General features: G+C 43.4%; 1 protein-coding gene across 7 annotated transcripts in view; it reads right to left on the bottom strand.

The window, feature by feature from the left end:
- Window positions 1-13,547, bottom strand: part of MPP7 (MAGUK p55 scaffold protein 7) — a 265,180-nt gene that overhangs the window by 95,667 nt on the left and 155,966 nt on the right. For all 7 annotated transcript variants that reach the window (XM_027122039.1, XM_027122036.1, XM_027122041.1 and 4 more), the window contains 2 exons: window positions 8,386-8,463; window positions 5,774-5,854 (listed from right to left, as the gene is read on the bottom strand). In XM_027122039.1, coding sequence (XP_026977840.1) covers window positions 5,774-5,854; window positions 8,386-8,463 — 159 coding nt within the window. The remainder of the gene's footprint in view (window positions 1-5,773; window positions 5,855-8,385; window positions 8,464-13,547) is intronic.

Here is a 13,547-nt window from a genome sequence, read left to right as displayed (position 1 = left end):
GACAACTAAAAGTAACTTTGTGTTCCATTTTCCTGTTTTAACTGCAGCAACTTCACTATACAGACATTCTTTCAGGAGGCAGTACCTAAATGTAAATTGTGTTTCCATATGCCACCAATCACAGCTGATGGGTTTACCTGTCGCTTAGAGGAATCTACAGGAAATTGAACACTGGGCTTTGTAACGCATCGGGCTCCCAAGCTCTCCCTGCCTCAGACCCCCTGGAGTCAACTCTATGCTCTAAATATCTGTCAGACCCTTAGAATTAAGTGTCTGACTCATAAGGATGAGTAACGCTGATTTATTCTTCCAGAAGGAAGCTTAACTTTGCCATTTATTATGCTTTAATGAAGTCTCATCCACTCCGCATGCCCGGGCAGTGAGTAATTTCTGGTAAGTGAATGTTTTGGAAAGCTGAAAAATTACAACACATCTTCCTATTTTATTGCCTTTTTAAAAATCTACCAAATTTTCCCTGACTTCCTAAATTATAATACCATGTTCTAGAGATGATGTCACCTCACTTTTATCAAAAATGAGCCGCTGAATGACAACTCAGAGAGGATGATTTGCCTTTTATGTGGCAATGTGATGCCTAGGAGTGGTTTTTATTGATTGATGATTCTCTTTGCTTTCCCCGGAAACAAAGTCTCTGTAGAGACCAACGACCCTTCCGCAGTGCCCCCTAAATGGCCCGTGCTCCTCCCCTACTGCAGCAAGCTTTAGAGTCTGTTACATCTACGCAGGCCTCTTGTGACTCTATCATTACCTTTTTCTCACCATGTGGTTTCTTTTATACTTTGTTATTTTTCCTGGACTGTAAGATTTGGACAATAAGACTGGATTTTGTAGACATTATTGAGTAATAATAATTATTTTTTTTGTATATGGCTACTGACCAATTCAAAGTTTTAAGGACTGGGTGTATTCCAATACAGTAAGTAGTGCATCCTATTACCCTACTTATAATGGAAAAAAATGTATATGTAATATTTCTGTACACAAAAAGGAATGAAAGGTAATGCAGCCAATTAAGAGTAGTCATCCCTAAAGATATATGAACACACAATTCACAGAAGAAATAAAAAGCCACTAAGCATATGAAAGCAATGCTCATCTTCACTAATAAAGCAACAAGGATAGGGACTTCTATTTTAAAATTTAGATTCAAAACACAGTTATGTATTATCCAAAATTCTTTTCTGTTTAATTTCAAAAGTTTTTATCAAGTCACTTTGTAAAAGGTAAAAATTAAAGTCAGAGTAATAAACTATCACATCTTATTAAAGACAATATCATAAATCAGTTATAAAGGTAAGTTATTCCTTCCAACCTCATGTACGGATTGTTTTTTTTAACTTTTCGTGTGTGTGTGTGTCCATCTGCCCCTGAGGCTGTAAATGCTTTTACTCTATCCCATGATTATGGTTCAATTTTTACACTTCCATCTTTAATCTACTTGGAATTCATTCTAGTAGAGGTCTTTCTTATTTTTCCCCAAATAATTAACCAGCTGTCCCAACGCCTCATACTGAATTTACATCCAATCCCACCCATCCCCCACTTCCTTGTCTCCATCCTCACATCCTTCGTTAGGACCACAGTCACGCTGCACCCAAATTATTTCTACAGGCTCCCAGCTGGTCTTCCCACCCGGGGAACTGCTGTGCATACTACACACAGAGTGATGGCATCGCCTGCTTATTTAAATCCTTCCAAGACTTTCTACTGCTCTCAGGATGGAATTCAAACTTTTTCATATGCTCGCAAGTAGAGTGGCCATATAATTTATCATCTAAATAAGGAAACCACTGAAATTAAAAGGGAGGCTATTAATATTAACCACACTGGAACTACAGGCAAACAGCAGGCCGTCCTGGGTAACCAGGAGGTCGACCCCGACTCACAGCTCTACTGTCCAGCCCCTCCCCTCCCTCTTTCACACGCTGCCGCTCAGCCACACTAAGTCTGCGTTACGCCCTCAAATGTGACAAGTGATTTCCTTTGTAGGACTTCATACCGGAAACCTTCATTTCTCACCCCCCCCCCCCCCCGCCGACTCACCCCTCACTCCTCTGCCCCTCTGGTCACCTCACACCAGCCTTCAGGCGTCACCGGGCACAGACCATCTCCTCTGCAGTCCTCTTCAACCCGCCCGCACCCAGCCCTTGCGCCGGCTCCGCTCCTCTGTGTTCCACACTGTTTCTGGGTGTTCCCTCTCTTTATCCCCTATTTCTATCACCTTCATTAATCTTCATGTATCATCATACATCTTCTACAAGTTCCAGCTACAGGGACTGGCAGAGTAGATGCTCAATTTATGTAGGAATGACTGAATGAAGATCCAACTCTGGTGACATTTACAAACTACCAAAGAAAGTTTTTAGTTTTTTTTGCGGTACGCGGGCCTCTCACTGCTGTGGCCTCTCCCGTTGCGGAGCACACGCTCCGGACGCGCAGGCCCAGCGGCCATGGCTCACGGGCCCAGCCGCTCTGCGGCACGTGGGATCTTCCCGGACCGGGGCACGAACCCGCATCCCCTGCATTGGCAGGCGGACTCTCAACCACTGCGCCACCAGGGAAGCCCCCCAAAGAAAGTTTTAATGCTTTTCAAAACGAGTCGTCTACAGAAAGCACGTATTATCATTTCATAGTTGGCTACACACTTGGTTGTATATACCTATGTGTGTTTTTAAAAAATCATTATTACTTTGCAGGTACATTTCAGGTTTCCTTTCAGTATTGTGAATTAAATATTCTAAATGGAAGGGCAATCTTCAAAAAGTAAACAATTAGTTCCCTTATCCACTAAAATTTAAGGGCAATATTCAAGTTAACACCTTGGAATTACATTTTTCATATTTTAACTGTCAGTTCAATGAACAGTTCATGTATACATGTTACATTCTACTGTACCTTGCTTCTGCTCTTAAAAAAAAGAAAAAAAGCAAATATTTTCATTTATTCTAAGACAAAAAGGAGTATTTGATCATATTCTGAAATAGCTTAAAACTTATTTGGGGACTGCATTTCATAAAGTAATTACCTTCAAAAGTGAGATAGTGATGGTTGTTAACATAAATGATTTCAAGGAAAGCAATGTTAAATGTTAGGTCAAACTGGGAAGAAAAGTATTTTCTTCCCAAGACTGGTGAACTAGAAATTGCCATTGTCGACTGTACCATCGAGTGTCCGCAATGTCAGCCACTTTCTACACGTCATTTCCTGAACATACACCTTTCACGCTGACTTCTAACCATTCCTTAGTCACACTGCTACGTACATGTGGAAACAGACAAAACTGTTTGCCTGAGGTATTTTTGCCATAACGAAGTTCAAGTACTCAATTAAAAGCTGCATCCTATGGTGCTGCATGATGCCATCGTAAAGGGAAGAAAACCCACATTTCTCTTCCTTCTGGAGGAGTTTCTCCTTCCTTGCTGTGTTTCTCTCCCGTGTGCTTCCTTTACTGCTCACACAAAACAAAATTCTGATCACCAAACGCGTGACGCGTTTTCTCGACACCAAGCAATTCTCTGTGACACCACCTGGGCGTCCTACAGTTCAACCCAATTCTGAGGTCATCTTCCCAGAGAGAGCGTCAGCTCGCACAGGTTGAAGGCTCAATCCTTTAGGACTGCCCCCGCCCCCCAGACACACTTCAGACACCAGTCACCACTCCAGGCTGCCACCTGTGCTTCTGACCAACCAGCTGCAGATGTGACGTTCCAACAACCCCCTGCTTGGGTTCAATTAACTTGCTGGAGTAGGTCACAGGATTCAGGAAAACACTTACATGTACCGGTTTATTAAAGCATATGATAAAGGACTCAGATGAAGAGATACACACAGGGTAAGGTCTGGAGGGTAGGAGCATCTGTTCCCGTGGAGGTGGGTACATCACCCTCCTGGTACATGGATGTGTCCCCGAGCCTAGAAGCTCTCTGAACATCACACTTTGGGGATTTTAGGGAGGCTTCCTCAAGTGGGCATAATCAGTTCTTAACTCCATTTCCAGCCCCTCTCCCCTCTCTGGAGGATGGTGGCAGGGGTGGGGTGAGGCTGAAAATTCCAAGCTTCTAATCGTGGCGTGGTCTTGCTGGTGACCAGCGCCCAGCCAGGGGCGCACCCAGAGGCGCCTCATTAGGACAAAGCTCCCCGTGCTCTAACCACTTAAAAATTTACAAGGGCTGGAGGGGACCTATGTCAGGGACAGGGTCAAAGACAAAGAAATACAAGTGCAATACACGTTCCCAGTGTTCTTATCACTTAGGAAATTAACCAGGGTTTTATAAGCTTTGGGCCAGGAACCTGGGGCAGACACCAAAATGTACATATCTTCTCTTATCTCATAACCACCTACGGTCACACACCCCTCTCCGGCCAAATACCCGTTTCCATCCAGTATAACCTCTTTATTATTAGCTATTCCATTTCAAACACTCTTGAACGGAATACCAAAATCAGATCTTTTGTTTCTGGGGGGTCAGAAACATTCCTCTTTAATTTGTAAAATTGAAACCAAGAAAACGCTCTCAAAAATGGAGCTTACCAAGTGCCTCATGGGTCCCCTTGCCATGCTCTGATTAACATCAACTTCCCAAGCGCAGCGTAAGGAAACGGAAGACATTTTCAGAGCATTCACGGATCTCCTCCAAGCTGCTCACTGTCTGGGCACTCCGTCTTCAGCATCAGCGACCTTCCTGCACTCACCAGATCCTTATTCTTCTAGAACTAAAGTATAACCGATTTCCTCTGCACCAGTCAATTCCTCTCATATTATTCATCATAGTTCATCTACCCTTTACAGAAATACATTCATGTACTTTATATCAACTTACATGGTTTAGAAATCACGGTCCATACACGTTCTCTGTCTTTTATTTGATACTTTTTCGAATATCAGTTTAAGACCATACATAGCACAGTTCCAAAGGAGATTTTTCAAAGAAGGTAGAAATAAATAATCAGTTTTTGCATCTAGATGGACATTTTCATTCAAAAGTCTATATGTGCTTAACAGAAATCATGACATAACTGATCATTTTGATTACATAATGACTGATCCATAGGTAATTCTGACTCCTGGACAATATTTCACATACAAGCGCGGTAGTATCAAGTATAAAATGTATGGGTTACAGAATTTAATACATTAATGACCTTAGAATTAACAGGAAAATTTCTAAATCACATCGTTGACTAATCACACCTGGAGGAAAAATAAGTGATAAACTTGTAAGAAAAACAGAGACTCGAAATGGATCCGCCAGTATTTTACTGGTATTTACACTGGAAAAATGCTTTGCTCTGTAAAAATGGTACGATGCATTAAAACACAAATTGGCAGAAGAGGGGGCAGGAAATGGGGAGAGGAAGAGGAATGCTAAGACAGTCCCACAGAAAAATAGACACTGTCGTCAAATACACTGGCACACCGTTAACTAGCCAAGCAAAACGGACCTAAACAAAATCGCTAATAGGTTCTGTATCCTGTATTCTTAACTTCCTTTAAAAGGAAAACGACCTTGAAGCTCCATTATATTTGCCAACTTAAATCCTGAGCTTCCCAACTTAAGTATTTTATAGATTGTCACAACATTATCATGAAAAGCTCAACTCTTTTTCCTTCACAGGATTTAGGCGATTAAAATACTGTGCACTATTTGAAAACACATTTACTTGAAAATTGATGCTCGAAACAAAATTCATCTGAAGGCCCAGAAAGTGGCCCTTTTCGGCTATATTTATTACAGGTGTCACACGTCCTCACCTTCACATTGGGTTTTGACAGTAGTTTCAACAGCTCTCTGATCTCGCTGCTTAATGGCTTGTTCTGAAGCTCCTCCGCCAGCTGCAGGTGAGAGCACATTGACACGAAGAACAGTTAGTTAAGAGCAGGGGAGCTCCACGTGCGACAACTGAGAATCTCTCCTGCTACTTTTTCGGTGATTAAGCACAAGTCAGCAGGAAAGAAAACAGACTATCAATCGCTGCTCTTCTTCTGAGGCTCTTAGTAGCCCTGACCCCAGCCCAGGCTCTCAGCTGAGTACAACCCAAGAAATCACATGGGCTAGATCACCTTCTGATTCACCGCACAGGGGGCAAATCCCAGCACTTCATCTACGACATGGTCTTTTGCATGCAGACAAAGGACCACTTGGAAAAAGCACTGGATCAGGCTTTGACATTGTACAAAAGAAAAACACAGAAAAGAGAACTTCTGAACGAGGTGGTGAAATCCACAGGGTTTCTAAAACCCCAAGTAGCTTGCTGTTTAGAGCTGGGGTAGAAAGAACTAGAATGCCTCTGAAAGAGCAAATGATCGGAAACCTTTATCATGCTTATCTACACAGTCTGTTAGATATAAAATAGGTTAATCACAAAATGACTTATAATAGGTTGACAACTACGCTGCTACCTCAGATGCTGACTGTTCTCTACCACCAGGATTATAAATTCCCATTGCCGGTTCCAGCTGAAGCTGAAGAAGAAAGGGGTGGAGCTTGGAACCTGCCTTGTGCTCTGCATTAAGAGGCCTCTATCAAAATCTCAATCTTAGGCTATAAGAAGGATCATATCATTTTCATACGAAGAAAAGCAAGAGTCACGTAGAAAAAAGATTAGAATTATGAAAAAATACAGCACAGAATGCAAAATATGTACATATACTTTCATTTAAAAACCCTTCTCAAAACACTGCATGAGGGCTTCCCTGGTGGCGCAGTGGTTGAGAGTCCGCCTGCCGATGCAGGGGACCCGGGTTCGTGCCCCGGTCCGGGAAGATCCCACATGCCGCGGAGCGGCTAGGCCCGTGAGCCATGGCCGCTGAGCCTGCGCATCTAGAGCCTGTGCTCCGCAACGGGAGAGGCCACAACATGAGAAGTCCGCGTACTGCAAAAAAAAAAAAAAAAAAAAAAAAAAAAAAAACACTGCATGAAAGTTCCATTTGCCCCTATAGTTTCTAACAAACCAAAAATAATTGCTCTTATCTCTGGAAAGGACTTTTCTCTAAACGAGGGGTGTAATACAAATTATACACACAAAATAAAACCAGATAAAATTGATATATTCACTGACTACACTTCAAAAAGTGCTTTTCCTTTCTCAAGGTAACATTTTTTTACAGAATTTTTAACTTACAAAAAGACACAAAAGGCTCTTTGCACTCTAGAATCAAACATTTAAATATATTGCTCTGATGAATTACAAAATGCTAAGTTTATATTTACATAAAAATCTCTAATTTAAAAAAATGCAATATTGTTGTAACATGACTGGGCCTTAATTACATTGGTTTATAAATAAATATTTCCCCAAACCCTCAACAATACATGTTTTAAAACTGGTTTTCAAGGCTCTCTCAATTGTCAAGCGTTTTGGTTCTGCAACACAGAGGTAAGCTTCTTCACAAAACATGTATATTGCAACATCCTTGTAATTTGTAATCTCTGTAGAAATGGAAGAAAAAAATGGGGACTAAACAGGTAACACACAACTTGGAGATACACTACACATGCTTTATTTTCTAAACTAGAATACACGGTATTATCAAAGAAAATCAACCCTTGAAGATGGTCGGTTTTTTTCATTGTACCTACAAATCTTACTAAGCGGAACTATAGTTTGTTTTATTGTAATAACGTAAAAGATTAAAAAACAACAGAGAGGCTGTAGGGTGTCACTAAAAGCAGCCTCCACGCCACATGCATTTCTTGTCCAGCTTAGTGTCCCCTGTAGTTCATCCAGGTCTGTGCTCAGTTCATCTGAGTCCAGAAGTTAACGGGAGAAACAGCGAGTTAGTTCCCTGACCCAGATTTAAAATAAAATTATAGCTACGGGAAATTAACTACTCCATCAATGCCAACTGCTGCTCAAATTTATTTTTCGGTTATGAAGGTAATTTGGAAAGGTCTAATACCCATAAATCTCTACTATGCTTTACAATCCACTTAAAAAACAACCCTGACTTTTTATGTATTTCGTCCGCCTCATTCCTATGCCAGCGTCTGTCAGTTTCGAGACTGGCAGCGATACAGCCGTCTTGTCTCTATTTCTCCAAAGCTTTTCTCTTGCCTGTGACTTTCCTGGACTCTAACAGCTGACAGCATCTCTCCCCACAGAGGCACAGACTAAAATTTCTATTTCGTAATTACCAAGGCAGGACAAGAGGGTTATCTCCATGCAAAATCTTTAGGACAGGAAAGTGAACAAAAATCAGCCTGTGTCAGGGTAAACTCAGGGATGACAGGCCTTCTGGAGATATTTGCAACTTCTTTCGGTTTTCACTCCTAGGATCACACATCTCTGTCTGCACTAGGGTGAGTCCTGCCCCCAAGGGGCCGCGAAGGACAAGTACCCCTGAGCTCAGAAAGGCACACTTACGTCACCAGCTAAGGCTGCCGCCCCCTGGAGGATGGGCGTGGGATTCTGCTTCTCGTAGTAGTGAAGTTTCTCATGAATCTGGAAGGAAAGCAAATGCACGTAAGCTCACCTGCCAGCAAGCAGCCTGAGACATTCGACTACTTGGATCGTTTCAACAGCAACTGATCTACTGAACATTCTAAACATGTTTCTGTAAACCTACAGATGACAAAGAGGCGTGCCTAATTGGTCTACTACTGTGCTTCAGTGTTTGTAACAAGAACTCAAACTGGGGGGTGGGATCATCATTAAATAGAACCCACGCAAAAGCTAACCTGTGTTCCCCAAACAAACATTAGCTTTATAAAATCTTTAATTTCTAAAACGTAATTGCTTCCACACTTCGAGCGGTGGTCGTAGGTTATATACCTGCTAAAAACATAAGTTATGATTAAAGCAAAGCAAGGGGCCGGCAGCCGTGTTCTGACAATTTGGTGTGTAATAACCGCCCAGAGCAAAGAGCCAGGCGCCGTGCAGACCGAGGGCCAGCGCTCCCGGAAGGCCTCACGGGGCACACGGCCCCCTTCACGTCTTCTCACTTTTCCTCTCTTCCAAACAGTCAGCTCCCCCCATTCAAATCTCTACAAAACAAAGGGATGTCTCAAAACTACAGACATCTCTCCTAACTATCCAGCTTCAATTTTTCATTTTGTAAAACCAGTAAAATTCCATTAATGCAAGATAATTTTGTCCGTTTCCCACCACCATGACCAAAGAAACACAAAGGCAAGAATACATTTCAATGCATCAGAAGACTAACTGAGTTCATTTAAAAAACCTAGAATGATAGCTAAGAATGAGGGGAGCTTTGACAAATTTGTAACTGTTGGCACCTAGTTTAATCGATTTCAGCTCTTACACAGAGGCCTTTAAATTTCTTTTTTGAATTATATATTTTTATACAGCAGGTTCTTATTAGTTATCTATTTTATACAAATTAGTGTATATATGTCAACCCCAATCTCCCAGTTCATCCCCTCCACACCCGTTTCCCCCCTTGGGTACCATATGTTTGTTTTCTACATCTGTGTCTCTATCGTTGCCTTGCAAACCGGTTCATTTGCACCATTTTTCTACATTCCACATATATGCATTAATATACGATATTTGTTTTTCTCTTTCTTCCTTCGCTCTGTATGACAGTCTCTAGGTCCATCCACATCTCTACAAATGACCCAATTTCGCTTCTTTTTATGGCTGAGTAATATTCCATTGTATATATGTGCCACATCTTCTTTATCCATTCGTCTCTTGATGGGCATGTAGGTTGCTTCCATGACCTGGCTATTCTAAATAGTGCTGCAATGAACATTGGGATACATGGGTCTTTTTGATTTATGGTTTTCTCTGGGTATATGCCCAGTAGTGGGATTGCTGGATCATATGGTAATTTTATTTTTGTTTTTTAAGGAACCTCCATACTGTTCTCCATAGGAGCTGTATCAATTTACATTCCCACCAACAGTGCAAGAGGGTTCCCTTTTCTCCCCACCCTCTCCAGCATTTATTGTTTGTAGATTTTCTGATGATGCCCATTCTAACAGGTGTGAGGTGATACTTCATTGTAGTTTTGATTTGCATTTCTCTAACGATTAGTGATACTGAGGAGCTTTTAGGTGCCTCTTGGCCATCTGTATGTCTTCTTTGGAGATCTGGAGATTAATCCTTTGTCCGCTGATTCGTTTGCAAATATTTTCTCCCATTCTGAGAGTTGTCTTTCCTCTCGTCTCGTTTAAAGTTTCCTTTGCTGTGCAAAAGCTTTTAAGTTTCATTAGGTCCCATTTGTTTATTTTTGCTTTTATTTCCATTACTCTAGGAGGGGTGTTAAAAAAGATCTTGCGGAGACTTCCGGGAAGATGGCAGAAGAGTAAGACGCGGAGATCACCTTCCTCTCCACAGATACACCAGAAATACATCTACGCGTGGAACAACTCCTACAGAACACCTACTGAACGCTGGCAGAAGACCTCAGACCTCCCAAAAGGCAAGGAACCCCCCACGTACCTGGTTAGGGCAAAAGAAAAAACTAAACAGAGACAAAAGGATAGGGACGGGTCGTGCACCAGCGGGAGAGAGCTGTGAAGGAGGAAAAGTGTCCACACACTAGGAAGCCCCTTCGCGGGTGGAGACTTCGGGAGGCGGAGTGGGGGAGCTTGGGAGCCGCGGAGGAGAGCACAGCAACAGGGGTGCGGAGGGCAAAGCGGACAGATTCCAGCGCAGAGGATCGGGCCGACCGGCACTCACCAGCCGAGAGGCTTGTCTGCTCGCCCGCCGGGGCGGGCGGGACTGGGAGCTGGGGCTCCGGCTTTTGTCGGAGCGCCGGGGGAGGACTGAGGTTGGCTGCGTGAACACAGCCTGCAGGGCGTTGGTGCGCCGCGGCTGGCCGGGAGGGAGTCCGGGGGGGGGGTCTGGACCTGCCGAAGAGGCAAGAGACTTTTACGTCCCTCTTTGTTTCCTGGTGCACGAGGAGAGGGGATTAAGAACGCTGCTTGGGAGGGCTCCAGGGGCGGGCGCGGGCCGCGGCTGAGAGTGCGGAGCCCAGAGGCTGACGTGGGACGCTGGGGCCGCTGCTGCCGCCGCCAGGGGGCCTGTGTGCGAGCACAGGTCGCTGGCCACGCGCCCTTCTGGGGAGCCTGTGCAGCCCGCCGCTGCCGGGGTCCCGGGATCCAGGGACGGCTCCCCGGGAGAGCGCACGGCGCGCCTCAGGCTGCAGCGTCACGCCGGCCTCTGCCGCTGCAGGCCCGCCCCGCACTCCGTGACCCTCCCTACCCCGCGGCCTGGGTGAGCCAGAGCCTCCGAATCAGCGGCTCCTTTAACCCCGTCCCGTCTGAGCAAAGAACAGACGCCCTCCGGCGACCTACACGCACAGGCGGGGCCAAATCCAAAGCTGAGCCCCTGGGAACTGTCAGAACAAAGAAGAGAAAGGGAAATCTCTCCCAGCAGCCTCAGAAGCAGCGGATTAAAGCTCCACAATCAACTTGATATACCCTGCATCTGTGGAATACCTGAATAGACAACGACTCATCCCAAATTAAGGAGCCCTGTGGATGAAAGGCTCTTGGTGCTGCAGCCAGGACTCAGTGCTGTGCCTCTGAGGTGGGAGAGCCAACTTCAGGACACTGGTCCACAAGAGGCCTCCCAGCTCCACATAATATCAAACAGCAAAAATCTCCGAGAGATCTCCATCTCAACGCCAGCACCCAGCTTCACTCAACGGCCAGCAAGCTACAGTGCTGGACATCCTATGCCAAACAACTAGCAAGACAGGAACACAACCCCACCCATTAGCAGAGAGGCTGCCCAAAATCATAGTAAGTCTACAGACACCCCAAAACACACCACCAGACGTGGACCTGCCCACCAGAAAGACAAGATCCAGCCTCATACACCAGAACACAGGCACTAGTACCCTCCACCAGGAAGCCTACACAACCCACTGAACCAGCCTTAGCCACTGGGGACAGACACAAAAAACAACAGGAACTACGAACCTTCAGCCTGCAAAAAAGGAGACCCCAAACACAGTAAGATAAGCAAAATGAAAAGACAGAAAAACACACCGCAGATGAAGGAGCAAGATAAAAACCCACCAGACCTAACAAATGAAGAGGAAATAGGCAGTCTACCTGAAAAAGAATTCAGAATAATGATAGTAAGGTTGATCCGAAATCTTGGAGATAGAATGGACAATAGAATGGACAAATTGCAAGAATCAGTTAACAAGGACCTAGAAGAATTAAAGATGAAGCAAGCAACGATGAACAACACAATAAATGAAATTAAAAGTACTCTAGATGGGATCAATAGCAGAATAACTGAGGCAGAAGAACGGATAAGTGACCTGGAAGATAAAATAGTGGAAATAACTACTGCAGAGCAGAATAAAGAAAAAAGAATGAAAAGAACTGAGGACAGTCTCAGAGACCTCTGGGACAACATTAAACGCACCAACATTCGAATTATAGGGGTTCCAGAAGAAGAAGAGAAAAAGAAAGGGACTGAGAAAATATTTGAAGAGATTATAGTTGAAAACTTCCCTAATATGGGAAAAGAAATCATTAATCAAGTCCAGGAAGCACAGAGAGTCCCATACAGGATAAATCCAAGGAGAAATACGCCAAGACACATATTAATCAAATTGTCAAAAATTAAATACAAAGAAAACATATTAAAAGCAGCAAGGGAAAAACAACAAATAACACACAAGGGAATCCCCATAAGGTTAACAGCTGATCTCTCAGCAGAAACTCTGCAAGCCAGAAGGGACTGGCAGGACATATTGAAAGTGTTGAAGGAGAAAAACCTGCAACCAAGATTACTCTACCCAGCAAGGATCTCATTCAGATTGGATGGAGAAATTAAAACCTTTACAGACAAGCAAAAGCTGAGAGAGTTCAGCACCACCAAACCAGCTCTACAACAACTGCTAAAGGAACTTCTCTAGGCAAGAAACACAAAAGAAGGAAAGGACCTACAATAACGAACCCAAAACAATTAAGAAAATGGGAATAGGAACACACATATCGATAATTACCTTAAATGTAAATGGACTAAATGCTCCCACCAAAAGACACAGATTGGCTGAATGGATACAAAAACAAGACCCATATATTTGCTGTCTACAAGAGACCCACTTCAGACCTAGAGACACATACAGACTGAAAGTAAGGGGATGGAAAAAGGTATTTCATGCAAATGGAAACCAAAAGAAAGCTGGAGTAGCAATTCTCATATCAGACAAAATAGACTTTAAAACAAAGACTATTAGAAGAGACAAAGAAGGACACTACATAATGATCAAGGGATCGATCCAAGAGGAAGATATAACAATTGTAAATATTTATGCACCCAACATAGGTGCACCTCAATACATAAGGCAAATACTGACAACCATAAAAGGGGAAATCGACAGTAACACATTCATAGTAGGGGACTTTAACACCCCACTTTCACCAATGGACAGATCATCCAAAATGAAAATAAATAAGGAAACACAAGCTTTAAATGATACATTAAACGAGATGGAGTTAATTGATATTTATAGGACATTCCATCCAAAAACAACAGAATACACATTTTTCTCAAGTGCTCATGGAACATTCTCCAGGATAGATCATATCTTG

Source organism: Aethalodelphis obliquidens, unplaced genomic scaffold, assembly GCF_003676395.1.
Source record: "Aethalodelphis obliquidens isolate GAN/ISIS:26980383/991018 unplaced genomic scaffold, ASM367639v1 scaffold23, whole genome shotgun sequence".
NCBI lineage: Eukaryota > Metazoa > Chordata > Mammalia > Artiodactyla > Delphinidae > Aethalodelphis > Aethalodelphis obliquidens.
The sequence above is the reverse complement of the archived record's forward strand: the minus strand, read 5'-3'. Positions and strand labels throughout refer to the sequence as shown.